Source organism: Nyctibius grandis, chromosome Z, assembly GCF_013368605.1.
Source record: "Nyctibius grandis isolate bNycGra1 chromosome Z, bNycGra1.pri, whole genome shotgun sequence".
Classification (NCBI taxonomy): Eukaryota; Metazoa; Chordata; class Aves; order Nyctibiiformes; family Nyctibiidae; genus Nyctibius; species Nyctibius grandis.
This window is the reverse complement of record NC_090695.1, coordinates 91686098-91712370: the sequence shown is the minus strand read 5'-3', so window position 1 is coordinate 91712370 and position 26273 is coordinate 91686098. Positions and strand designations below refer to the sequence as shown.

General features: G+C 39.3%; 2 protein-coding genes across 2 annotated transcripts in view; both read right to left on the bottom strand.

Moving 5' to 3' along the window:
* Positions 1-8540, bottom strand: part of VWA3A (von Willebrand factor A domain containing 3A) — a 33482-nt gene extending 24942 nt beyond the window's left edge. Inside the window, 15 exon segments of the mRNA XM_068422979.1 lie at positions 106-198; positions 301-448; positions 1537-1597; positions 1600-1661; positions 1946-2052; positions 3122-3172; positions 3174-3222; positions 3989-4060; positions 5205-5279; positions 5358-5482; positions 6092-6163; positions 6165-6213; positions 6457-6539; positions 7187-7262; positions 8524-8540. Of these exon segments, the coding sequence (XP_068279080.1) occupies positions 106-198; positions 301-448; positions 1537-1597; positions 1600-1661; positions 1946-2052; positions 3122-3172; positions 3174-3222; positions 3989-4060; positions 5205-5279; positions 5358-5482; positions 6092-6163; positions 6165-6213; positions 6457-6539; positions 7187-7262; positions 8524-8540 (1140 nt within the window).
* Positions 8541-9675: 1135 nt separating this feature from the next.
* MOSMO (modulator of smoothened) overlaps positions 9676-26273 on the bottom strand; it is a 30643-nt gene continuing 14045 nt past the window's right edge. The window contains exons 2-3 of the mRNA XM_068423535.1: positions 19428-19640; positions 9676-11598 (exon numbers count right to left, since the gene is read on the bottom strand). Coding sequence (XP_068279636.1) covers positions 11414-11598; positions 19428-19640 — 398 coding nt within the window. The 3' untranslated portion in view covers positions 9676-11413. The remainder of the gene's footprint in view (positions 11599-19427; positions 19641-26273) is intronic.

Below are 26273 nucleotides of genomic sequence, written 5' to 3'. Positions count from 1 at the left end.
GGAGCAGAGTTAGCTTCCCCACAAGTTTATGAGAGAAGACATTACAGCTAATAGGAAACGAATGACAGGACACTTAATTAAGTAAGTATTAACACCATTACTTACAAGACAAGCAGGACTGCTGCAATCATATGTAACAGCGTGAGTCTGCAGTTTTCTCCCCAGTATACACTGCTGAGCATAGTCAGACAGTATTTTCTGAAGGACTGATCAGGGCTGATATAAATGAATAAAATAAATAAGGAAAAAAAAAAAGATATTAATAATGGCAGTAATCAAATGGGGGAGAAAAGGCCATACCGAAGAAGACAGGAAAGAAAACAAAGTGGGAAAGAAATAACAAATTATTGGAATGTAATCCAGTCTTTTAGCATAACTTGACCTCTTCTCCTTCTTTCGACAATTACTGACGGTAACCACCACTGGGGTTTGGTTCTTTCCTGAAAACCTGAATGATAATAAAAGCACTAAGATTCCATTCCAGTTCATAACAGCTTGTGGATGAAAGGTTCTAAATTATTCCTCGCTAGCCCTGGAAGCTAAAAATCAGGAATTGTGGTTTTGCCCCCTGTGACAAACTGTGACAGAAAAGCTCTCAACTCAGATCTTCAATTGTATGTAAGGATGTTCATTGTCTTCCAAAGGCACCAAAGAAGTAAAACTTTGCTTTGTTTAGAACTTAGTGACCCACACAGCTTTCATTCCCTGAGTTTTGATGGTTCTGCATGGCTAGTAAAACCTTTCCTTCCAGCTACACTTCTGCCAGGGACAGAAATTAAGGAAGTTTTCACTCACACATACTATAAACTTTTGCTTTCTCTCTTCAAAGCCGACCTAAGCAAAACTTGGAACCTTTATCTGAACACTGTGTGTTCAGTAAGTTAGCTGAAATGTTAATCTCAGTCACCCTAAATACCAAGCTTACACCATCCCTTTTTTTCACATTTAAAATAAATACAATTAATAAATTAGGAGTACAGTAACACTCCCAGAATCCTTTATGTAGTCTTTTTCTTGTAATCCTGACTCCAAGTACTGCAAATTTTCAAATGGTGTGATGCAGAATTTAAATCCATAATCTATCTAATCTCAGCCTGGTTTAATTTCTTTAACCAGACATTTAAGATTTCCACGAGCAGCACTAAAATCACAGAGAGAAGACAATCTTTGAAATGCTTAATGCTATTGTTACAGGCAAAATCTAGTTCATCATCTAATCTTCCCAAGGTGTGGACCCTTTCAGTGACATCCTTAATGATGCTGAAGGATTTTTATTGATGTAAAATTAGAACTAGCAGACTCTCAATGGATTACTATGATAAACTGATCTGTAAAGGAAAAACATAGCTTCGTATCAGAAGAGAGAAGATTTATAAATAGTAAAAAAGGGAAGAAATAAAGGAATTCAGTGGTATGAACTCAAATACATAAAACCTGGATCTTAAATTTTCTATTTATTTTTGTATCAAGTTCAGATTCTTGTACCAATTCTGTATCCAAGTTAAAGCTGGTTGTTAGGATGGATAAGGAATTTACCAGCTTCCTACAATAAGAACCAGCGAATTAAGCTCTTTCATCGTAAGGACATGTTTAAGGCTTTCAGCAAATTGCAGCCTCGACCAGGCTCCAGCTGTTGTATCCACTGTCTTGCTTCATGTAGCCTAGGGGGGAAAAAAAAGGAATGTGTACACTTAACGTGCAGATGCTAAATAAGATAGAGCCTGAAGATTACTACAAACCACCAGAGCTGTTAATATATTTTATGCAAGAACAACCAGCTTGAAATCACTGACTACACTTAAAAATTCATTGCTTTTTTCCTCTCTTTACAAATCACTGCAGGCACAAGATGAAAACCTCTATTTATTATCTGCAAGAGATTACTCTAATTAAATGGAGACCTTCCTTGAAACATCTTTATTTTCAGAGAAATGAACTTACTTACACATGAACATTGATGTTTTTTGGACTCTCCCACAGAAGTGAAATCTCTGTACTGAATGAGAGGCAGTACAATTGCTTCTTATAACATAGCTGTTCATCTATTAAGCGCTAATAAATAAAAAATTGTTAATGCATATACTATCCATGCTGCTTCTAGTAGGGTTATTATGTAAAAGAATAAAAATAGTAATTTCCTAAAAATAGTTGACAGCAATATTTTCAGCTACCACAGAGAAAAGCTTCCAAGAAAAAGTCATACAGATTCAAATCTTTGGTAAGGAGTACAGAGACAAAACCTGAAAACCTATGGTAGTCCAGGCAATTTGTTAATGGGGGCAGGAAGTAGGGAATATTTGTTGTACTGGTAATCGGTTTTTTCTCTTCAGTTGGTGAGCACATGAAACAACATACTGATCTAGAATGGGCACATCACCCACCAAGCACTTATTAAAAAATGTTTAATACGTATTCATGGATAGGGCTAAACAACAGTTCAGATATTAAGGCTAAGCAAACCAGACTATGTGGAAATCAAGTCTTCTTGAAGGATTTTTATTTAAAACACACAAATGAAAAATGCAGATAATATAAATTGATGTTAAATAATTCCTGAATGCAGGAAATTAAATTATACAAAGTTTCAACGTTAGATAGTAAACCAGCTACATTACATCTTCCTTCCTTACTACAAAAGTTTTATAAAAATAAAGAGCACAGTAAAGGACAAGTTTCTTTTGGGACTTCAAGAAGTGATTAACTCCCCAAGGTTCTGACCAAAATTGTGAAGTGTGCCTTGCTGTGACAAAACATAAAGGCATAAGGAAACTATATTTACTGTAAATAGCTCTATGTACAACTTGGTCTAGCTCTTATAGCTGTTTCTATTAGGCCAGTGTATTCATAGAGAACACTTGGTACAAACAATGAGAAACTTTGAAACATTAATAAGGAAAGTATTATTATTATGGCACATACTGAATTTTGTTCGGATCTAGACATTAACAAAGACTACACTTCCAAAGGCATTTAAAACATACTTTTCTATAACAGAAAAGTTCTATTGTATTGTATATTAAGAATGTAACCAGATTTTTTTCTACTTAGTTCCTGGCTTGTAGCTATACAAAAGCTTAATTAGTATGTTATAATTGCCAAAGTCTGCTTTATTATTACTTACCAAAAGGTCCTTCTGAAAATCCAGTAGTCTAGGTCCGTAACGCATATGAGACCACATCAACCACAAGTCCAACTTTGGTTCCTTTTATAAGGGCCAAACACCTTAAAGAGAAAAGCCATTGTAAATACTAGCTTATTCTGAAGTTTAAAAATGTAACTGTTTATTCTGTACAACACCATTTTAAAAAATCAAATATTAGGCATTACTTTCACTTTAAGCTTTTTAGCATAAAGATGACAGTGACAAAGCCAAGGAAAAGGAGCAGGGCGGGGAGGGGGGGGGGAAAGAGAAGACTACTGGCTTCCAGTTTATCCTTACCAGTGAGTCATACCCCCTCCTTCCCAAGACAACCTATTCATTATTTGAGAGGATAAAAAATAACTTTGTCTACAGCATCTCCTTCAGGTTAAATCAAGAAACTTTGTGGAAGCTATGTTTTGGAATACTGCTTCTTTCTCTGTCCCCTTCAAGAGGGAGTTATGTCCCTTTCACATTCCTGAGCATTAGCACTGCTAGGCACAATAAGTGATTAAACAGCTGTGCAAGATAGGGCACCATGGACTATAAGACAGCTCCACTCCAGTCAGATGTTAAGCTCAGCATTGTCTGCTCCCATTTAAATCACACTGAGACATCCTTATGATTAAGACTGCTAAGAGAAAGAAAAAGACTAGATCTAGAAAGCAGAAAACTGCACACCAATTGAAGATCAAGAAAAACAATCCATTGTCAAGATAAGTATCACTGCACATGATGTGTAACTCACAGTAAATAACGAAAATAAGCTTTCTGGAAGCCATTTTTCACTAGTATTCAAAAGTTAATTTATTCTTTAATGCTGTATACAGTTCCATTCTAAAAATATACTGCAAAGTTAAAGTTACCTTTCTGCTGTCCTGCAACAGCCACTGAATTCGCTGCTGATAAAGTTCAATCACTCTGACAAAAGGCACAGCACACATTTAACTAAGGCATTCTCTTGCATTGTGCATCAAAGTAACATTCAACCATTTGTCTTCATCACATGCTTTTCCTCATGGATGCAAAATCACCTTTTAAAAATACTGTTTTCAGTGTTCTCATACAACTGGTGGTTGCAGGGCTAACCATTTAAATACTTCTTCCCCTAAAGCTGTTTAACTGATTAGATATATAGCTGTCTGGAAAACTGGATCACTGAAATGTTTTCCAATCGGTTGTTGGCTTATTCTGTTCAGAGATAGGAAAGGGTTATTCACCACATGTATGTGTGAACAACAGAAGCTCAGGCAAAACTGAGTTTAGTTCATCACACATCACACTTTCAACAATTTCATTTCAAAACAGGTATAACCTGAGGTAAAACAAAGTGCTTGCTGTCCTCCACAACTGTTTTATTTCAACCAGCTTATTTTTAATACCATGAGCACAGTTTTTACAATTGGTGAACAGACAGCTTAAATCAACATTTCAAAGAGGGGGAAAACTTTTTGCTTTTTTGAAATGCAAAAGCTACTTCTTTTTTAAACCAGATTGGCAGACAGTTTGGTTAGATGGCACAAGGACCAAGTACTGAAGGTGGACCTTCTGAAGATTCTGGATCTTCATGACTGACACAGTGAGCTATGTGCTGAAGCAGTGGCACTCCTAGAAACAGTCTAACAAAGTATTTTGAAGACCAGCAAAAACATTAATTACTCTACAGCTTATTAAGCCTATTAATTGTTTTCCTCAATTTAAGTTTCCTTGATTTTATACATTTAAAATTCACTTAGAAAACTCTGAACTTCCACACATCATGACTAGATCCATGACTTGAAACTAATCCAAGTTGCAGTAAATATAACTCACAAATACACAGTATTACCTCTGAAAACCCAACCATTCACTAGCTGCCTTTCTAAAATGAGCTAAATGCTTCAGTTCAAAACCTGGTTGATAAGCATCTTCATTAAAAAAATTAAAAAACCCTCAGCTGTAGTGACATAACACTCTGAAGTTCCCAGGGATAACAAATGAAGATTTAAGGCAGTATTTGTAATCATGGGGGATAAGGATATAGAATCAGTTAAGCATCAAAATCATAAACAAGATGAATACTTACTCAGAAAGTCTGGACTCAAAATCGGTAACAGTCTCTTCTGTAAACTCTATCTCTTCAACACCGTTTCTTGAATTCCTGGAACACTATGCATAATTAGCATCAGAGATGCACACAAATTAGGACTGACTAAAGAAAGGGCAGTGTTGCACTTACAAAATAATATTGCCTTCAGTTATCAGATGCTCCAATGTTAATTGCAAGGATTCTAAACTGTAGTTTCTTAGCCATTCTTCTGTGGTTTGCACCTTCTTAGATTGTATTTTCTTCATTTGTACTCTCTATAGATCAAATAAGAAAAAATTAAATGCAGTATGAGAAATGAAGAGTGCTGTTCAAATGTGATTAAAATATAAGTCCTAAGGATGGCTGCTGGTAGGTGGTGTGTATCCAAGAAGAGCATAATATTCTGGCATACTCTTTTGGATGTGGGATGCAAAGGAAAAGGTTTCAGAATACCCTCAGATTGTGAGCTAAAAGAAGGGGAAGGAGAGCTTAGTTTGGAAGAGACAGGAAGACAAGAAATAGGAGAGTTTAGTAAAAGAAACACCCAAGTGATTTACCAGAGGGGAAGAAAAATTAATCATCTCCAAAACCCACCTCACAGAGTTTGAAGGGGTATATATTGTCTTCTGCTTTTCTAAAGAAAAATGCAGTATCAATAGTTGATCTACCTTTATTGTTTTGCTCGATTTCTTCACAGACTGATCCATCTCTGCAGATAAACTATATGTAGTTTCATGACTTTAGCAATTACATCTATCAAATTGTCTGTGTGTATATGCAAATATACGTAAGGAAATATATCAATTGTCTATTCCCCACCCTGTATTTATAGTGGGTTTGTGTTACTTTTCTAGTTGCTCCATTTAGCAGGAAAACTTGCCTACCAACAGATCTTGTGTCTTGTTGATATGTGTTACCAGCAATCCATTATCTGGTCCTAGATGAGACACAGTAAAAATCTTGACTTGGTGGATGATCACCCTGTAGACTGGATTTTGTGGTCACCCTACAAGACAATGAATTTTATGGGATTACTTCATTACCTATAATATTCCTATATTGTCATAAAGTCTTTACAAGTTGTTTCTGTAGGAACTGGTTTATATTTTGGCATTTATTTACATACTCCATTTTATATATGATAAATCCTTTGAAGGGACACAGTACATACATCGTTTATACAAGCTACAGTTATTTATTCTATATCTACTTATGAAGTCCCAACAAGATTTTGTAACAGTATCCTTACCCAACTTTTTCCAAAAACTGATCATTATCCAACAACTGTGCCATTTTCCTGATGTGTGTATCCACTATATGAACACACTTGGCCTTGTTAAGAAAAAAGGCAAAAAGACAAAAGTATTAGAGTAAAAAGCTTAAATCCTCAGGAATATACACTATTATAAAAAGTATTAAAATTGTCAGCAGCTTATATGATAATTGCATTGCATGGGGGATAACAGCAAATTACAAAACAGCTACAAAGAGAAGTTACAATTATCCATCTATAGAAAACACATTCAGGAACTATTCTGTAAGAGCTCTTTGTTAAGGGATTTTATACAGTTAATTATACGTATGCACAGCTCCTGCGAGACCAGCCTACAGCTCAGACAGAAAAAAAGATCAACCAAAGCAAAACCCAGAGCAATACGGGCGAGTGTGAGCCGCGGCGGGAGCAAGGGGGCAAGCGGCTGGAGACAGCCGGGCTGAGAGGCGGGGATGGAGCCCCGGCGGTGAGCTGCCCCTCGGCTTTGGGCGCAGTAAGAGCAGAGCAAAAACGATCAGAAAACGCTGCTTTTCACTTCTCTGTCTTCCCCCGCCTCACTCCGTCCCCAGCCCCCTGCCCTTCACTCACCAGAGAGTGTCAGAGCCGCCCTCTCCCGCGCCCCGTCCCCCGAGACTCTCCGCACCCCACGGGGGGGAAGGCCCCTCACCTCACCCGGCCCTGCGTTGTTCCGTCCCCATAGACTCACCTCACGGGGCCAAAGGCTCCCCAGTCCTCCCTCCCTCGGCACGTCCCGAAAGCCCGGGCGGCCACCGCACCGGTGACTGGGATCCCCCAAACCCTCTCAGCATCGTCAGGCCAAGGTACCTCCCGACACTCGCACGACCCTTCCTCCGTGCGGGCTGGCGGCCGCGGAGGAGCTCGGGAGCAGCGCGGCCCCACGCCCCGTTCGGCGCGGAGGGGCCCGGGAGCGGCGCGGCCCCACACCCCGCTCGGCGCGGAGGGGCCCGGGAGCGGCGCGGCGGCAGCGCCGTGTTACCGCGTTGCCGGTAGAGACGGGCCGGCCGCAGGGGCCGCCCGCGGGCGGGGCCGGCGCCGGCGCCGCTTCCCGCCGCCTGAGGGCGGTGGTGGGCGGGCAGCGCGCGGGGTTCCCGCTGGGCACGAGGCACCTGCGCGAGAGGCGGGACCGGAGCGCGCGGGGAGGGGCCGGTTCCAGGGAGCGCAGCCGGGGCCAGTCGCTTTAGTAGACAATTTATTTTGATAAACTTGCTCAATAACAAAAATACAAGTGAAGAAAATTATGTTCATTTTATACAGTTTGTATTAACATTTGTTCGGAAATCATTAATTGAAAAATGTTCTAACCAATTAGAAAACAACCCTCAGTAAAGGCCGGGGCGGGGGACGCGGACGGTCAGGCCTGGAGCAGGGAGCGACGCGATGCCCAGGCCCCACAACCCGCTTGCAGACACCATTTCCTTCATTATTTTCATCCTTCACAAAGGTTTTAAAGGACAGCTTTAATTTTGTGTGTGTGTGTTGGGGCAAACTAATTACAGTTGTGTTCTGAAGTGGTTAAACGGCTCTGAAACACAGGTATGACAGGAGGGCCCCAACCTGGCGGCTTTACTTCAGCCAGAGGACGGGGCTCAGGTGGTGCTGCACACTACCAGCACCTTCGGGAAACTGGTATCACTCACCAGCAAGATTAACAACAGAAAACAATGTTAAATGGTTAGACTGGTGCGTTCAGGGAAGCCCATCCTCCCCCGATCTGAGACAAACGGCTTCCAGGCGATTATTTCAGCTGAGCTCAACGATAAGATTTATACAGACAAATTAACTAGTTTTCTTTCTGAAGGTATTTTAAGTTTCTGATCTTACGTTTTGTTAGCCAAATAAATGACATAGTGTGCACAAATTACATTAGGATGGGACATCAAACCTTTTGGGGAATTTTGAAGCAAAAGACTAAATAAGAGCCTCTAGTGACACATGAAATGAGCTGTCCTTCAAAAAGTTAAAAATAATGGCTGTCAGAATCAGAAAGGTTTATGTAAACACTCGACACAAATATGGGATTACCTTTGGAGAAGATTCATATGGAAACATTTGCTTTTCACGAACTGAAAAAGTCTACAGATGTTGAGGCATGTTCAACACGAACTTCCTGTAGTTTAAAACAAAACCTTGTGCAAATAAAACCTATAAATAGTCTTCAGCAGATTTTACAGTGATGCTCTTAGGTATGAAAAGAATGCACACAACTTTAAAACAAAAGTAACAGACATAAGTTTGACAAATGATTGCACCATAAAACAGTGTTTTATATACAGTTTACAAGATATGATTTTCTGCTATAAATTAATACTGTACTATATAGTACTTAGTGACCTTAATTAAAAGCAACTGTTGACAGCTGTCTCTTCAATTACTGGGTGGGGTTTTTTTTTAAATGCAGACAGCTGCATCTATTTCTGGACTTAAACACTCAAATATTTAAGCAAACAATCTGCTAGTTAAAACTCTCCTATCATTTAATAATTCATAGCAATAGCATTGGCAGATCAGAGAAATTTCCAGCCAGCCAGCCACAGTCTGGGTATGCTCCAAGATAAGTGTTTATATATTTTAATTAAATGATGATCCATTTAATCTAAGCCTAAATCCACTGTATACATGATGTTACTATGACTGAAACAAGTAAGCTGGAGGGGAAGAAATCTTAGCAGCTGGGAACTCTCCCCCCCACCTGTGTTCCAGTTACAAAAATGTCCCAGAACTATTTACAAGAGTGACATTTCTGAAAAAAATAATAGCTTTTTTTTCAACATAATTTATGATCTAAGTTTTAGTGAATACTTCAGCTTAGGATACAGCAGTGATAACACCAAAAATTTAGAGACACAAACAGCAGCTGAACCCCGCATTTTATCTCCACCAACATCACTGGGGACATCAAACTACCCATGCAGATGAAGGCTTAAATTAGGAAACAAATCATATTTATACCATTACTTCCAAGTAGGTGCCTGGCTGTATTTACAGATTAGTATATTTTAGAAAAATTTAGTGTTCTATAAACACTCCCTTCTACCTGTGAGTGAGCTGACTGGAAAAAAAAGTCACTTATAGACCATTCCAGTGACAAGTTTGTTCAAAATGTCAAAAGAAAAAATACTTAATTCAGCAAATAACCTCTTCATATTAAAATACCTTGGAGGGGGACAGGGGAAGAGGGGGAGGGGGACAGGGACCCACTAGGGTCTGAATGGCACAGTTTAAAAGAATTGTGCAAATTGTCTTATTTTCAAACACTTAAGCTTATCTGGTAAGTGATTATTTTGGAAACTGCTGACTATATTTTAACAACAGCCTCATTCTAAAATACACTTTCACTAACATTTTAGAAAAATGTCTATTTAGCAATGCAGTTCTAATAAGCTCAATTAAACAGCACTTGAAACATACAATTTTTTTGTTTTCATAATGAATATCAGGTAAACCACATATTAACTGGAAAATAAACACTGATAGTGCAGGCAGCTTTCCTGGGACACTAAATTGTACTTTCTGCAAGGCTAGATTGAGTAATGAATTATGACGTCTGTGGATTCACAGGTTTATCCTTGGGTTGAAAAATAAAACTACCTTTAGTGAGGAATATTTACTCCAAATTTGTGTGGCCCTTAAATCCACATTTAAAATAACAACTTTAGTAAACAAGGCATATATTATTTAAACAATTATATTGCTCATTTTTTTTTAAGATTAATACTCAAATGAAAATAAGGTGTTTGCATTACTTTAAACATTGTATTTTACATGTGCTAGAGAAATGCTTACCTATGCTAAAATGCTGTGCTTGAACATGTATGAATGCTAGTGTAACAATGCAGTAGAAAAAGAGACTTTCTGTACAACAGTTGCTAATAATTTAAATAGTGTCAGTTTCCCAAAATTAGGATTTTAACTTTAAGGTATGACATGATCTCACCTTCTACCCTCATATACAAATAAATTACCATAAAAAGAATTTTAGCTTAACTTAAAATTGCACCTAGAAAGGCATGGGATCGTTTGTACCTATTACAAAAACTGTTAAAATCAAGGGCTGCTACAAAGAATGAGGTAAACTGAAGACTCTCAGCTATGTGGCCTTCAGAGAAATGGCTTTTTTCTATTGAGTTCTAGTTTTGCACACCACAGTGTTTTGCTAGCAAAGCGTTCTGAGTTCTCTTCCAGGAACCATTTGTGTGTATATACATATATATATACATATATGTGTATACACACACACACACACACATACACACACACTGTATACTGCATCAGCAAAATATATATATATTTATATATATATTTATATAAATATAAGGAAGAAATCCCCCTCTAAAATGTTCCTTAGTGTTTTTCTAGAGCTTATGGGGGAGGAGGGGATGTATGTCTTCTTGCTGTTACATACATTTAGAGAACATGTTTTGATCTATTGGCTTCTTGGTGCAGTAATGCAAGATTGATCCACATTGGTGCCAAAGGCTTTGCTCATCAGAAGGAAGATGTAAAATACTAATCTCCTAAACAGTGAGGCCAGCCTCACTTGAATTCCTCTGCAACCCTCTGGTTTACCACAAAGTTCATAAATACTTTGACTTCCAAATCATTAGACGTTAAAAACAGGAACAGTACAGTAACACATGGGGCATTATGCTTCTCAGTGTAAAGCATTCTTCACTAGTTCCTATCACAGTGCAGACCTGACTGCATTAAATATGCTCAGGAGATTAGTCAACGTTGTCTGTATTTGGTTATGGGAAAGGCTCTCCTTTTTTTCATCCAAAGTGCATAGTGAGAACGAGTCAAAGCATTCCTCTTCTCAGTAAGTGTTTGATAGTCTGATCGAGGCATCCTCCCGAGAATGCAATTCTGGTGTCTTGCTCTTTTCCAAAATAAAGTCCTGCAGTTCAGACATTCATCAGCCAGGTAAACAAACTTTGCCAGCAAATAGAAGTCCCACTATTGTAAAGAAAATGGATAAGACAAACAGTACATACGAAGACCCAACCACTGTGTTATTGGGTAATTTATACGGTTGACCTCCAACTTCATTGATGTAAAATCCTATTGGAAATATTAGGGCTGCCATACAGAATAGAATCACTGCAAAGAAAAGAGAAAAGAAAAAATGGTCACTGCTGTGTTAAAGTCAAATATTTACCAGTTCATAGAGCAGTCCCGAAAAGCAAGCCAACTATTCTGACCAAACGAACAGCCGAGATGTTCCAGTACCTAACTTGCTTGAAGTGACCGAGTAGGCTTTATCTTGCTTTTAAAACATCCCTCACCTACTCCCAAGAAAGACTGAAAGACCCCCATTTTGACTGTAATTTCAGTCCTGCTCACTAGATCATGAACTGTCTTTACAGAATAAAAATTTGGTGGATATACTTCTACCACCATCCACAAGTTTAGTCACAGAGTTCGTTACTTCTCCAGTTATTTTAGAGTAATTTTTCCCCAAAGTCAAGATAAACTAACATTCAACATTGAAGAAACTCCTTCTCTATTATCAGAGTTGTCTTTTTCCAACTGTAGTTGCCCTCTCCTGTTCTTCCGCACAAATTCCTTTTCTGTAAAAGTTTTGCTAAAAATAGAAAACACAGATTGTCATTACAGTTTCTTTTAGATTAAAATATGCCAGTTTCCTAAAGTTGTACAAATGTTTCCTTAAGTAATGAAATATCCTTAAGATTTTCCATTAGAATAAAAAAAGTTTTCTGATTCAGTTTAATCTAAGCATCTTGGCAAAAAACTTCAAATTCAGATTCTGTGTGCAAAGAGAACCAAGCAATGAGGCTTTGTATTTCACTGAACACTTCGACTTATGTACATGGTCCATGCTTACAACTGACTCTGTGGATGTACAAAAAAGAAACTAGAACTATTAAAGGCATTCCTTACAATTACATTATGGATTTCACAGGCCTTCAAGTATCAATAGCAGCCAACATTCCTCACAGCACATTTCAGTACTCTGATCAAATCCAGGAGAGAACATCCAGTGTCGTAATCTTTCCCAGATGACAACTTCAGTGTTCCTGTAACAGCCCTGTGGATAAGTAACCCTGTTCAGTTGGAACGTAGCAATATGCAGGGCTCTACTGTCTCAACCAAGGGAATGACTTCCAAATATGGCTCCTCTTAAGAGGCAAGACATTCTTCACCAAAAAAAAGGATTAGCTTTTGCATTGGTTTGATTGCATATGCAAGAATATAAAAATAGTTTAACAGTATTAGAATAACAGAATTTTATCTGATTCTACCAGTTCGGTCAACTATTAGTGCTTTGCTCTTATTTCACTTCTATGTATTTCAACTTTGTTTCAAACTTTATTTATTCTGAGTGGAACATGGGATCCCAATACCCATTCGACCAAATCTAAATTATATCTGGGTGGGGAGACAGGGGCTGAGCCTGCTCTGTTCTTCCACCAGTCCTACAAATCCACATACCAACTCTCCTAACATGATGAACAGCTAAAACTGAAGCCTCTCCTAGTCCTCAAAGTCTACCTATAAACATAGCCATAGACTCAGCTTTGAGGAAAAAACACTCATGTTCTATAGAAGAGACGAGTTGTGGGCATGATGAATCTGAATTCAAAAAGTGTCCAAGTAGAACTTGGGCATAAACAAAAGAGAATGGTTTCATAAACCACGATCCACATCAGAACATCAGCTGCTCCTTGCTTTCCAAAACACGCAAAGCAGCTTTCACGCTGCCTTGAGTCAAGAGCAGCTACCACCAGGATCAGCCTTTCTTTCAGCTGACAATACTGAGCAGGAAAAAAGTCAAATGTCCCACTGGAGGGAGCAAGTCTCACATCTAATGGAACAGCGCTGGCGGATCACTTTTTAAAGGGCAAGAAAAAGAGCACAAACAAAACACATCTGGCCTCTGCACAGTTACTACATTCTTGCTCAGTGCTACTTCATTAGGTCATCTATTAAAACACAACCAAAGAACCAGCAACCAGATGTTAAACATTAAATAATCTAGATGGTTTTAATCTACATTATTATTGGTCCATGTAATTCTGCACGACACATTCTAATCCTTAAAGAATGTTTCCTTTTTTTTTAATTGTATCTTAACCAACAGCTGGCCCATCGGAGGAGAGAAAGCTTGGGTATGTGTTTCTTGAGCAGATCTGTGTAAGCACAGAAGAGCTCTATACTTGAGTGGTCCAGAAAACAGTGGTTGATGTGTGATTAGTAACAAAACATACAATTAGTAACAGTTTAAACAGTATTCTGAGGATGAGTCACATTATCATAACTCAGCACGCTTCCTATTACATGCAGTTTGTCCCTGACGAGCATTCCAGTTATTTACAAAACTTCTATTATATTTTAACAACAACACACTTATAGGAAATAGCTTTAGGATTCTGAAACAACCTGCACTTTCAAGATTAAATCTCCTTTATTATATTCAAGAACTACACAGCTGGAAAAGTTCTGATGGCCTCATGGATATGGCTGAAGAATAGATCTTTATTCCTCTCTACTAAACCACTATTCTTTGAGGTGTGTTGTGCATACATGCACCAGTGCTCCTAGGTCTGAGACCTGCTAGTGGCACCGCACCACCAAGTGGAGTGTGTGCCCAGTGTCTCCTTGTGTTCCTGCCCGAGGACAGGCCGAGATAGGTACCTCAACTCTCCCTCAGTTCACAGCAGGAGAAAAAATAAATTCTGCACGTCCAGGTAGTGTGCAGAATGCTGATGTGCATACACATTTCAAATATATATTACAGAAGTAACCAGCCATCTTTTCTCTTCCAAATAACAGTGCACATGTTCTGCTGTGAGGGTGTCCAAGCAATTTTTCTTAGAGTGGTCTGAATTTTTAGTCTACTGAAATAGCAAGTGACAAAATGGATTCATCAAAGTCTGAATTATGGCAAAGTTTTGAGAAGTCATTAAGAAAAGACTGCAAGATAAATTTATTTTTTAAAAAAGAAGAAACTAAGGAGAAAATCCAGACATGAAGTGCTCAGTTAATTTAGTGTGTATTCTTTTAGAAGGAGGTGTGTAAGCTAGAGGATATGAATTTCTTATAGAAGCTTTAGCCCAAATCTAACTCTCCATATCTGCTAGTATCAACTCAGTGAATTTCCAGCAACATCTCCAGCAACCCACAAAGAACTTCTCCCTCAAGAGTACTTGCTTATGATTTCAAATTCTTCCTCGGGTAGGAAAATTTGCAGAAAAGACACTTAATAACTACAATTTCTGTCAACAAAAATATTTAGGTAACAAAGCACAATCATTTCTAGTCTGCTTCTGAATGGTGGCTATCAAAAAAGACCTAGTTCCTTTAATTCTTTAGCTTGAAATTGTTCTGAGCATCCAAAGACAACTTCAAAAAATCCAGGATACAGCGTATTAAAAGAAGGGAAACAATATGGTCTAGTCTTTAGAGGGCTTATTGTAGTACCTGCTTGCCTCTAGAAACGCGTAACACAGAAAGCAGCACCAGGTGCAAATCTTTAATAACTCAAGCAGCACTTTATTCACTGGGGGAACACCAGGGACAGATGTTTGCAGCATAGCTACTGTTAGTTAAGAATGTGATTATCCTGCCCCATTTTCATTTGCATTCCAAAAAGCAAGTCCTTTATACTCATGAGCATTTAAATCCTCAGACAAAAAGAATAACAGACTCTCTGGTAACTGCTAGGAAAAAAAAGTAGAAATATGATTTTCTGTCCAGCATCTCCTCCCTTGATACACCTCAGAGAAGCACCCAATTCAGTGGCAGCAGGAACAGAATTAATTCTCTTTCTAGTTGTAGCAGACGGTAGGAGACCTGAATCTGTGTAAGATGTAACAGATCTTGTGGGAGTTCTGTGAATTCCTGCAGTAGCCAGATTGCTATAACATACATAAGACGACCTAGGTGGCCTCTGCACAGAATAAGCTGTGGACATTGTTTCTAATTACGGAACTTAACAGTATGTGTTCCAAGGACCATAGAAAGTACAACGTTTGAGATTTACCATAGGTTCACCACATCCTGTCTTCTAAACCAGAAGATGGCACAATGGGCACCCTGAAAAGGCGAGGGGTTTAGATAAATTTGAAGTAGGGCTAGCAAAAAAGGAGCAGTTTCAGAGATACAGGACCAATACCAAGCCAGGTTACTTGTTCTGCTGCCAACTTCTGCCACTATGTCACTGGGCATAATTAGTGATGAAGCGGTATAGAAGCTGGGAAGGTAACAGGCTGTTAGCTCACACTTGAGCAACAGGTAAATAACACCATGCAAAGGAACAGCTGATCAGAGCTTTGGCTGCTATCAACACGTGAGGTGCAGCTATGAGGTTGCGAGGCCTCGTTCATTGAAGAAACACACGAAGACCTGGGCAGTGCACAAACTAACATCAAGAAGGCATCCACTCTCCATTATATTGTATGAAATTTGGTACTACAGTTAACAGGACTCAACAGCAATGATGGTTTTGATAGTATCTATGCCCAAAGTGACAAGACCTATCACATTAGTAGGAATACTGTGATTCTTGAAAGGCTCTTCTCTACAGAAAGTGAAGGAAAACTTTCGTATTTGCCTTTAGAAGACTTTTGTCACTCATGCAGTATGACGTGGAGGAAGGAAATATCTCTCCTCTCCACAACGCTGTTTTTGCAGAGAAGCCAGAAAGACACGTTTCTGTGCAGTAAAACCACCAATGACTGGGGAAGGATGCAAACACTGTGCTAGTAAATAATCTCTCAGATGAATCCTTTTAGAAGTGTATACAGGAAAGAGAACTGACAGATGAAACATTTTCCTTAGCTAAACAAGATAGACAACACCACTGCCAGCAATAATTCATATTTATAGATGCACGGTTGAAAAATCTGGAGTCATCCAAGATGACAAGACTACAAGCAAAAATTCCATGAAAAATACAAGCTATATATTTATATGTGAATTCCAGCATGAACTGGGCAACAGTGACCTCTTACTAGGCTCTCCTTGCCGCTGTCAGAGTTGTAAGGAAAGGGCTAAGCAAGAAGATTCCTTTGCCCTTAGATGATTTACACTAGATCCCCTTGCATTTGAAGAGAATGGAACTGCCAGTCCCAGAGCTGCCCATGGCAGTCCAGCAGACTTCCCTGCCTGCCTGGGATGCCATGTCCTATGTTGTGTTCCGAAAGTTCTACGAGAATAATATCTGCTAGCAGTCTGTACTGGGCTGTTGCATCTTGAAATTGCTTGCAGAACAGGTGTAATACAACCATGAAGTTTTCCCTACCCCCTTCTAATGAGTTACACGTGTTTTCATCATACAGCCCTGGCACTTCACAGGAAGGACCTACTCATAGTATACCAAGTTGATTCCACATGGCTACATGTTTCCTAATACTAATCTACAAACAGATTACTAACTGCCATCCAATGAACCACAGAAGTCACGCTCATCAACTTTTGAAAATAAAAGAACTCTTCCTCCCCATTCACTTCTTTTCCAAAAGTGACTTTTCTTACAAGGGAGTTAAGCAATAAAATTCCCATTATCATCGTTAATAGGATGCAAATGTCTCAGAGTTGTATGTAATGGAGATGATATCAAAGACATTGAATTTTAGAATTTTGGCCACACAGTGATCAAATCTTAATAGAATTATGAATAATTCTGAGTTGCAAAAGAACAAATTAATATGTTTCATTATTAAACATCGCATAACAAAAAGGCAAGTGCTGACGTAAAAGAGTGTCCTTCTATATTTAGAATTCTAATAATGGACCAGTTGCAAGCTTAAAGAAATCTACAGAAAAAAACCCAGCTTAGGGTATCAGATTTTTTGACTGAACTAACCATCACAGTTGTATAGAAAACTAAAGATGCAGGGATGTGATGATTGGAGATATTTAAACAAAAAAAAATAAATACGTAAAGCCCAAAATACAAGCTCTGAATTAGGAAAAAAAACTCAGGAAATAAGTTATGGTTTCAACCATTAATATATAGTACTCCAAACCCCTCTTTATCCTAGAGCTTTGACTTCAGCTCACTGTAAGCATCTTAATTTTATATGGCATTTTGAGTTTTAAACCTTCCCTGTATACATTAGATACACATTAAATATGTATAGATAAACAAGGGCACTGGAAAAGTTGGTATGGAATATTCAGTAATACTCATGTCTGCTGTTTTAATCATTCACTGGAAAATACATAAAAGTCTATCATAATGGATATGCCATTTCAATAGCTCCATTGTCTGCAAAAGCTGCACTATTAATTTAATACGCTGTGTAGCAAAGTTGTCAGAAGGATGGCTTTGATTGTACAAGTGCCTCAGTGAAGTACCTTTGTTGAAGCTGAAGCACTTTTTTATATTATTCTCTCCCCTAAAACTGGTTAAATCTCATTCATATTAGATATCATTAGGGGTCACAGAATCACAGAATACAGAATGGTTAGGGTTGGAAGGGAACCTCTGGAGCTCATCTAGTCCAACCCCCTGCCAAAAGCAGGATCACCTAGAGCATGTTGCACAGGGTTGCGTCCAGGCGGGTTTTGAGTATCTCCAGAGAAGGAGACTCCACAACCTCCCTGGGCAGCCTGTTCCAGTGCTCTGCCACCCTCAAAGTAAAGAAGTTCCTCCTCATATTCAGATGAAACTTCCATGTTTCAGCTTGTGCCCATTGCCCTTGTCCTGTCGCTGGGCACCACTAAGATGAGTCTAGTCCCCTCCTCTTAGACCCACCCCTAAGGTATTTGTAAGTGTTGATAAGATCCCCTCTCAGTCTTCTCCAAGCTGAACAGACCCAGCTCTCTCAGCCTCTCCTCATAAGAGAGGTGCTCCAGTCCTTTGATCATCTTTGTAGCCCTTCACTGTACTCTCTCCATTCATCTTCACTGTACATCTCCACAGAGTTCCATTAAACCTTATTTATGCCTGTGTAAACCACAAACTTGCATTTTCTAGTTAGCGTTCACACTACCTTTAGTGGTATGTCATAATTCAAGTCAATTTAAAAGCCCTCAGGTTTTGAGTTTTTTCATGCTGTCATCCCCACCATTAAGGCACCATTTCACAGTTGGGCTAAGCCTGTAACACACACCAAGAAAAGGAAGTTTGAAAGTTATTCCCCTTACTCGTTATAACTCTTCTTCTTTTGCACCAAAGTAGCCATAGGATGTTTCCTTGCATGGAAACACAGGGCTGCTAGAGGAGGCTCAGCTGCAAGGAGTTATGCTGGTGCTCATACGGAGCAGAATCAAGGGAGGCAGAAAAACACCAATACTCCTCCTCCAGTTTAAAGGACTGCTGCAGGTCACTTATGGAAGCAAAAAGTCTCAGTGCTGTGAAGCACAGCAGATGCTCTGCAGTGGGCAATCCTCCTGCATAGCCAATTAGGATGCAGATATTCTGAATAAAACACCCACTGTGAGCATGAAGCAGGACTGAACCAGCATCAACCCTGAATGAGGTATTCAGGAGACACCTGAAGCAGGGATGGATTTCCGACTGTAGTAAGTCTCAGATGCCTCCTTTTCCTAGGGAAGGGAATTTCAGTCACTCCATTCTGCTAGGGGTAAGGCCTGGATATATGGGAGTGGGGAAGTACGAAAGACCATCAGACATACAAATCAGAACTGACCTCTTCTGTCCCTGCTCATTTTCTTAGGTCAATTAATGGCACTGCCCAAGGAAGGTAAAGGAGTCAAGCCTTTCTTTCTCTCACCTTGGGCCCACAGACTATTAATCCCTCTCGATTATAGTCACTTAAGATATCAACCTCTTGATTTCTGAAGAATTTTATTTTTCTCTCAGACATAGTATTTGAAAAGAAAGAATGTTTTGCATAGTAAGAGCTCTAAGCACTGCTCCTTGACAACACTGTAGTGTTATTTTAGACTCTACCAGTTTATCCTGCATACAGGTCAACTGTGTAGCTGAGGTCACTTACTTCCAGTGAAAGCTATCCAGCGGGCATATTTAGTAGCTTCTCTTCGCCAGTGGGAAGCCACCAGCAAACCACATGTGACAGTTAGTGAAATGATTCCCATAATGATGAAAAATAACGTAGTGACCCACTCAGGAGGCAGCCGTGGAGGAATACAGGTCCTGTCACGTCCATGGATGGTTTGACACTGTCGCACAAGGCCAACTGTGAGAGCACCTGAAAATACATAGCAGAGAGGCAAGTAAACTTTCAAAATCCTCTCTGAGGGGCGCTCAATTGCACACCAAAGCTCTGAATTGTCCAAAAATAAGGGATTCTTTCTTTGATGAATCTTAATAAGCCTTTCAAACACAGAGGATGGGGGGGCATGCTTTAAACATCTATCTTCATGTTCTTTCATCATAAGCTTGCGCAAGTTGAAGTGAGATGGCTGCAAGCTGTATCTGGTTCTTGAGTGGTAATCAAGGTCTAATCAAAGGGATAACACACTCCTATAAAGCCTGCCAAGATCAGCTAAAGTGGTAGCTGAGTTGTACGGATGATCACTCCCTCACATCCCTCATGTGCTGGATGAAATACTTTTATAATATAACAAAATGAGCTACAGCCCCCTAAAATGCCTTTAATTGTCTAATGCCTTTTACCTCATCTGTAAATACAATTTTAATCCTCAGAGTCTTGCAGCAGAAACTGCATTTAATTCTTATCAAGATTTTAAGAACATTTAAAAAAAAAAATAAACCCACTTCTTGACAATAACTCTTTAAAAGTCACTCTATGCAAGAGACTGGTCAATTCTTTTGACAGCTAACAAGAGTTACTACACGCACAAACTGGGATATCTACACAAAATATCAATCAAAAAGATCCTAGAAAAAGGACAAGACTGGTAAAAGAACCATGAAGTGTTACATAAAATGGGATATTTTCTGTTAAATTTAAAAAAAAAAAAATCTGATTTAAAAACCAATTCAGTGCTTTTGAGACTCACAAAGAAGCTTTTAGTAAGCTTCAATAGTGAAGTTCTCTTTATCTAGAAAATTTTAACCCAAAATTAACATGCAAGATTAAAATCAATTTCTTCCAGTGTCCTAGAGTTCTCAATTTTGTCCCTTCTTCTGAACTGTTCTCCTAAATAATCACAATTGTCCTTTATCTAAATTAGGAGCAAAAAAACCAGTAGAGTCAACATCTTCCTCCATATATCACTGTAAGTAAATATTGTTATAGTTGACCTGTTTAAAATAAAAAGAGGGCAACTCAGAAACAATTACAGTAAGATTTGGAAGCTTAGGTTTAGCATGTCTTTTGGAGGGAGAAACAACTGTCATTCATACTTTTTAGCTTCTTTTGGAAAAAGCATGAAACAAAGAAGTAAGCCAACAGTCAAAAGGGCAACCAGTCCTAGCATGCACCTCCTAGCAGCCTGGAGCCAATTTCTACAAGTGCTCAGATCCCGTCTGCTTACACCTCAGCAATGCCTACCAGCAGAACCAGCTTTTCGAATCATTGGGTTAGGAGGCAGAATATCATGTTTTATTAGATGTAGCACTTCTGATACACCCCTAGAGGATGAGATGAACCGAGAGCAAAAACTTTACTGCATCGGTTCTGCTGAAGCATTCCTGTAACCTTTGTTTAGATTACAAATTTTTAGCCCTATTCAAATACACCCTTTTAATTACATATTCATCAACTGAAAGATTCAGAGATGAATTTTCAGCTAGAAGTTGAAGTAAAATCCTCTAAAAACTACCAGTTATACAACCAACAAAACTGGCACTTTCTACTCCAGATACAGCAATCGCACCATTGCTGCGCACCAGGATTACGCAAAACTGACCCACAATTACACACGCAATCTTGCACAGCTCACACACCTGTACAATACAGTTTTACGTTAACTGCTCTCAGTTGCTTTTTCATAGCCCGCAATGTTTTCATTTTACATCAGCTGCTGGGACAGAGGGGAGACATGCACGTGGCCTTAAAGTCAAGCTCCCCAAGACACACACACATTGCAGCACCTCATACAAAACACTAAGTAGTTTGCTGTAGTTTGGGGATAAAAAGGCTATTCACTGCAGTATCATAGAACAGGAAACTAATCCCAATCACTCTGCAGACTAGGATTTAACAACAATTTTACTATACTTACAGTAGAAGTCATTATTTTCTAAACTGCAATTCTAATCTAAAGAATGACCTCATAAAAATGACATCACACACTCAATAGATGTTTTCTGAATTCAGAGACCTCTCATGAATTCAGTGGCAATAATTTAGTCCATTTTTAACTTTGACAAAAGCAACAGTGATAAGAACCACTGTGCTGGACTCCATTCTATTTGTGTGTTAACTGAAACTGAAGAACAGTTGCTATAGATGAGCATGTATTAGAAAGAGACGACTAACACATCTTTCAGATGCAATTTGCAGTTTATATTGAAGACATTTTTCAATTAACAAGAGCACATTTAACACGTCAGATTCAGAGAGGACCAAAGCTAAGCCCAGCAGTGCCATATCTAAAGGAAACAGAAGAGAACTCCAGCTTGAACTACTATTTTTCTGGTGCCCAAGTGTGTTGTTCCACTCTTTTTTTTTTTTTTTTCTTTTTTCTTTTTTTTAATCAGAGTTTTAAAGCGCCAGCAATTAAATTTCAGGATCTGCCATTTTGGAGGAAAAATACTGAACTTTATGGTTAAGCTTTTGCTAGCATATACTTAGTATTTTCTCTGAAAATACTGCTTCATGGATTACAAATTTGAAGTAGAAATACTCCATATTCCAGGTTTTGAACCTTGAGTCTACAAACTCTAGGGAGAAAATGGAGGGCAAGAGAAGGTTTGTGAACTATTTCTAAAGGTTCCACAAAGGTAACTGGGAGAAATTACTTCATTATGTGCTCATAAATTTAGTTAAAGTTCAAGTTTAAGTTCACTACACAGGAATACCTCACTTGTATACGTAAACTGGCAGAAGTAAATTAAACCTCATAGCTTACTCCCACAGTGACAAATCTCCTGTTGAATGCAGACTTCAAAAGAAGTCTCTGGCGTGGAAAAAGAGTATTTATTTGCCACAAAATTCAAAAGAAAAGCGGGTTTACACGGTATTTTATTGTCTTGGTCCCATTCTAAAGCAATCAAGCAAACAGTTGCCAGGCAGCTGCCAACAAACTAACTTGTTACAGAAAATCTTGTTTAACCTTATCTAGTCTATCATTGTAAGGAGGGACAGAGATGCTGAATCGAACAGTTTCCTTCTGCCTGTAGTTATACAATAGCCCAACAGTCCATCTCAAGCCAGTCACGAAGTTCCATTCTGATCCCCAGGTAAAAGAGGTTTTTAGTCGTTCACTCAGAACAATTCCAGCGTAATTGCTGAAAATCTAAGCACCTAACACAGGTATAAAACAAACAGCACAGCTAATGCTAGTAGATTAGGCAGCTTAAAGATGGATACAGCCCTAAAACATGTGCAGTGGAATAACCATGCCAGCCCATTCTCCACCTCCCACTGCCCGCATTGCATAGCCATCGGGAGCGATAATGACAACCTGGAGATGCAGGGGGCTGCTCCCTTTCTCTCGTATGCCTCTCCCTCCGTAGCTGGGATTGGCAGGTCAGTACAGCTAGTGCAAGAGGTGATTAGGATATATATTTCTAATTACTAAAAATTAGATTCAGCCTGATCAAAATAAGAGAATGCTGCACTGAGCACATGTCAGTGAGGGGGTCCTTAGTCTTTTCCAGTAAATCTACTCCCTAAAGTGCCAGTGCATTTCAAACACATTAAGCAACCTTCCAGTAGTGACAGTCTGACTATAACCAGGACTCCAGTTTATACCAGTGATTTCATGATCATATTCCTACACTACCTCACCCAAATCCTCAGACCACAGTAATGCTCATCTTCTGACACTGCAGATTTTCACTAGAATCACTAATAAAAAAGACTCTTTTAACAAATACACCAACATTTGGGAGCATCACCTGTTAACAATTAAGTTTCACAAACCATTGAGGGAAAGAGGAGAAAAGGCACCAAACCAAAGAAAGGCAAGCCCTAGTTTTTCCCCTTTGTGCAGATGCCACGGAGCAGACCCACAAGTCCCACTCCAGCCCCACTGATGCTATGCCATCCCTCTCCCATTTCCATGGTAACTACAGAGCCACCAAGGAGGAATCCATGCTACAGAGAGAAACAAAGATTGCTGCAGCCCTTTCACTCCCCCACCTCTCCGTCACTCCTGAATTATTAAAAGTGGCACAGCGATACCACGGCTGGAAAGCAGTAGCATAATAACAGCTATTCAGGTGTTCGCTGTTCATCTATTATTTGATTGCCAGAACACACAGGATCAAGCATGCCAGATGGACACAGGAGAGGTGCCACTGCCGTGAAGAGCTTACCATAGGCATAAGAAGCAACTCATATGGTAAAAGCATGATGCAGTGAACAAGGTGGGGCTCAAACGTTCGAAGGTCACACAGCCCTGCAGGCTACGCTGTCACATGAAGAACAAAGAACAAATCCTCAGAACTGCTCTTGTTCATACTGCTTGGGGTACCTGCTCCTCCTCTGTCCTCCTCTACTGTCCCCACCTGAAAATGTCCTTACTTTTTCCCATAATTTTAGAGAAAATGCTATTCCTTGGGTTTAAACGCATCTGCAACCCTTTATATTCCTTGACAACAGCTTCCTCACTTTTACCTTCCATATATCAACTACATCCTTAGCAAAATGCTTATTACTAACATTAAATAAACATTATGGGCCAATATCCCTAGTGAGGAGGTTAAAACATCCAACTGCTCCCAGACAGCCCGCCTGCCCTCCCTCCCTCGCTGTCCTGATGAGATGGCGTGGTTCTGCTAGAAACCCCAGTTGTGACTGCCAATTTCTGCTCAAACATGATACTTTTCTTTAGTGTACTGTGGACTTGTTAAACCATCTTTGCTAAGCGAAGAGCACAGTTTACAGGGCTCCTAATGAGGTGTTGGTGACATAAATCTTAGAGCACCGCCAACGTGGGAAGGACCTGATAAATTTCATGTTTTAGTAATGAGCACAGTACATGGAGCTATGTTATTTGCGCACACTAAAACATCATTGCTGCTGGTTAGGTAACAGTGACATGCCAGAGAACGACACATGTAAATAAGGGCAGCTCAGTTATGCTATTTCGCTGTAACTCTTATTGGGCCACAGACAAGGGACAGGAGGAAATGAAGTTGTTCTTGGAAAGTTTTACGTTCTATCCAATTAATAAACTTGAATGGAAAAAGGTCTAGGTCCATCTAAGAGGAGGAACAGGCTGCAGCTGTCTAGTGCGCAGCTGTAGCTTGCTACCAAATCCAAGTGGAAACTTTAAAGGTCTAAAGAGAATGCAGTGATTTGATCATGGCAGACTAATTCCCTGTACCAATGTTAAGAATAACCATCAAGCTGACTTTGGCCACCTTGCCTTTAACATGTCTGCTGCTCCTTGCCTGCAACCAAGCCTCTCTGACAGAAGACCGCTTTCAAAGTGAGCGAAGCATAGCCGAGGAATTCCTGAGAGGAACAAACAACAGAGCATGGTAAGAATAGTTCCAATGCAACTGCCCGTAACAGCAAACATGGAGGAGGTATTTCCAAGAAGAAAATTTTCAAAGTCATCCAAGGAATTTGGCAGCTTAAGTGGGATGTTTCCCAGTCTTACATATGCAATTTATTTTCCTGCAATGGGCACTTTAAGTGATGTTACTATACAAAGGAGGAAAAGTGAATGACTTATTTAGGTTTATTTATATGTATTTAGTTTTGGGGAAAATTTCTATTAATTCTGTATTCCAAGTATTAGTTCCTTGGAAACAAGAGTACTCTCCCTTCTGCCTTTCCCAAAATTCAGGGAACTGACACTGCTGGTCCTTCCCTACCATAGCCTGGGACGTACTCCAGGGTGCATATAGGTAGTTCTACTTACTCCAGTGTAAAACTCCATCAGAAATCAGGCCCTGTACCCTCTCTTACAAGGAGATTAGTCATGCTTAGAGTAAGCAATGCAGAAGGTTAGGGAAAAAGCTATGCTTCTGCAGGATACGCACCACCTCTGGTGTGAAGAGGAAAGAGAGACAGTACCTCGCTGGCTTGCAAAGCACTTCAAAACCGGGGAGGAAAAAAGGATTAACACTGGGGAAGACCTTGATTCTAAAAGGTACGGTCCATGTTGTAATAGTTAAACAGAATCGCAGGGTCTCTGGACGTAAGGTCCCACTGAATGACACTCACAGACAGAGCTCATAGAATTTTTCTGTATCTAAAACTGCTCAGAACTATAGGCCTCGTAAAAGGAAATGTAGTTAGTACTTCATCTAAATTTCAGCCATTGACCCATTAAAGCAATTTTAAAAATGTCTACAGCTCAAATAAAGTCATATCAGAGCATTTTGTAAAATAGCACATACACATAATTAACTGCAGCTAAGTAACTATAAGCAAGTTGAACACCCTTTCCTCCACTTTTATGCTTAGGTCATTGATGTAGGAAAATACAATAACTGGATTATACCTAAATAACTATAAAGGGTATACAAAGGATCAAAATATAAGATAGGATCAACTGCCAGTTTCCAATCAAGTATGAGAATACCATATCTGTTACTGTTCTTACATAAATAATTACTTCTTTGTGAGGGATGGCGGTAGTTTGAATACATTATCTTTAGCACTCACGCCACTAAAATAACTTTGAGGTTATCATGCCAATTACAGTATTCAGGATGTGGCATGACAGATTGATTCTTTTACTGTGGGTGTTCAGTATGTTGTTCAGTTAGAAGATTAAGAGGCAATCAAGTT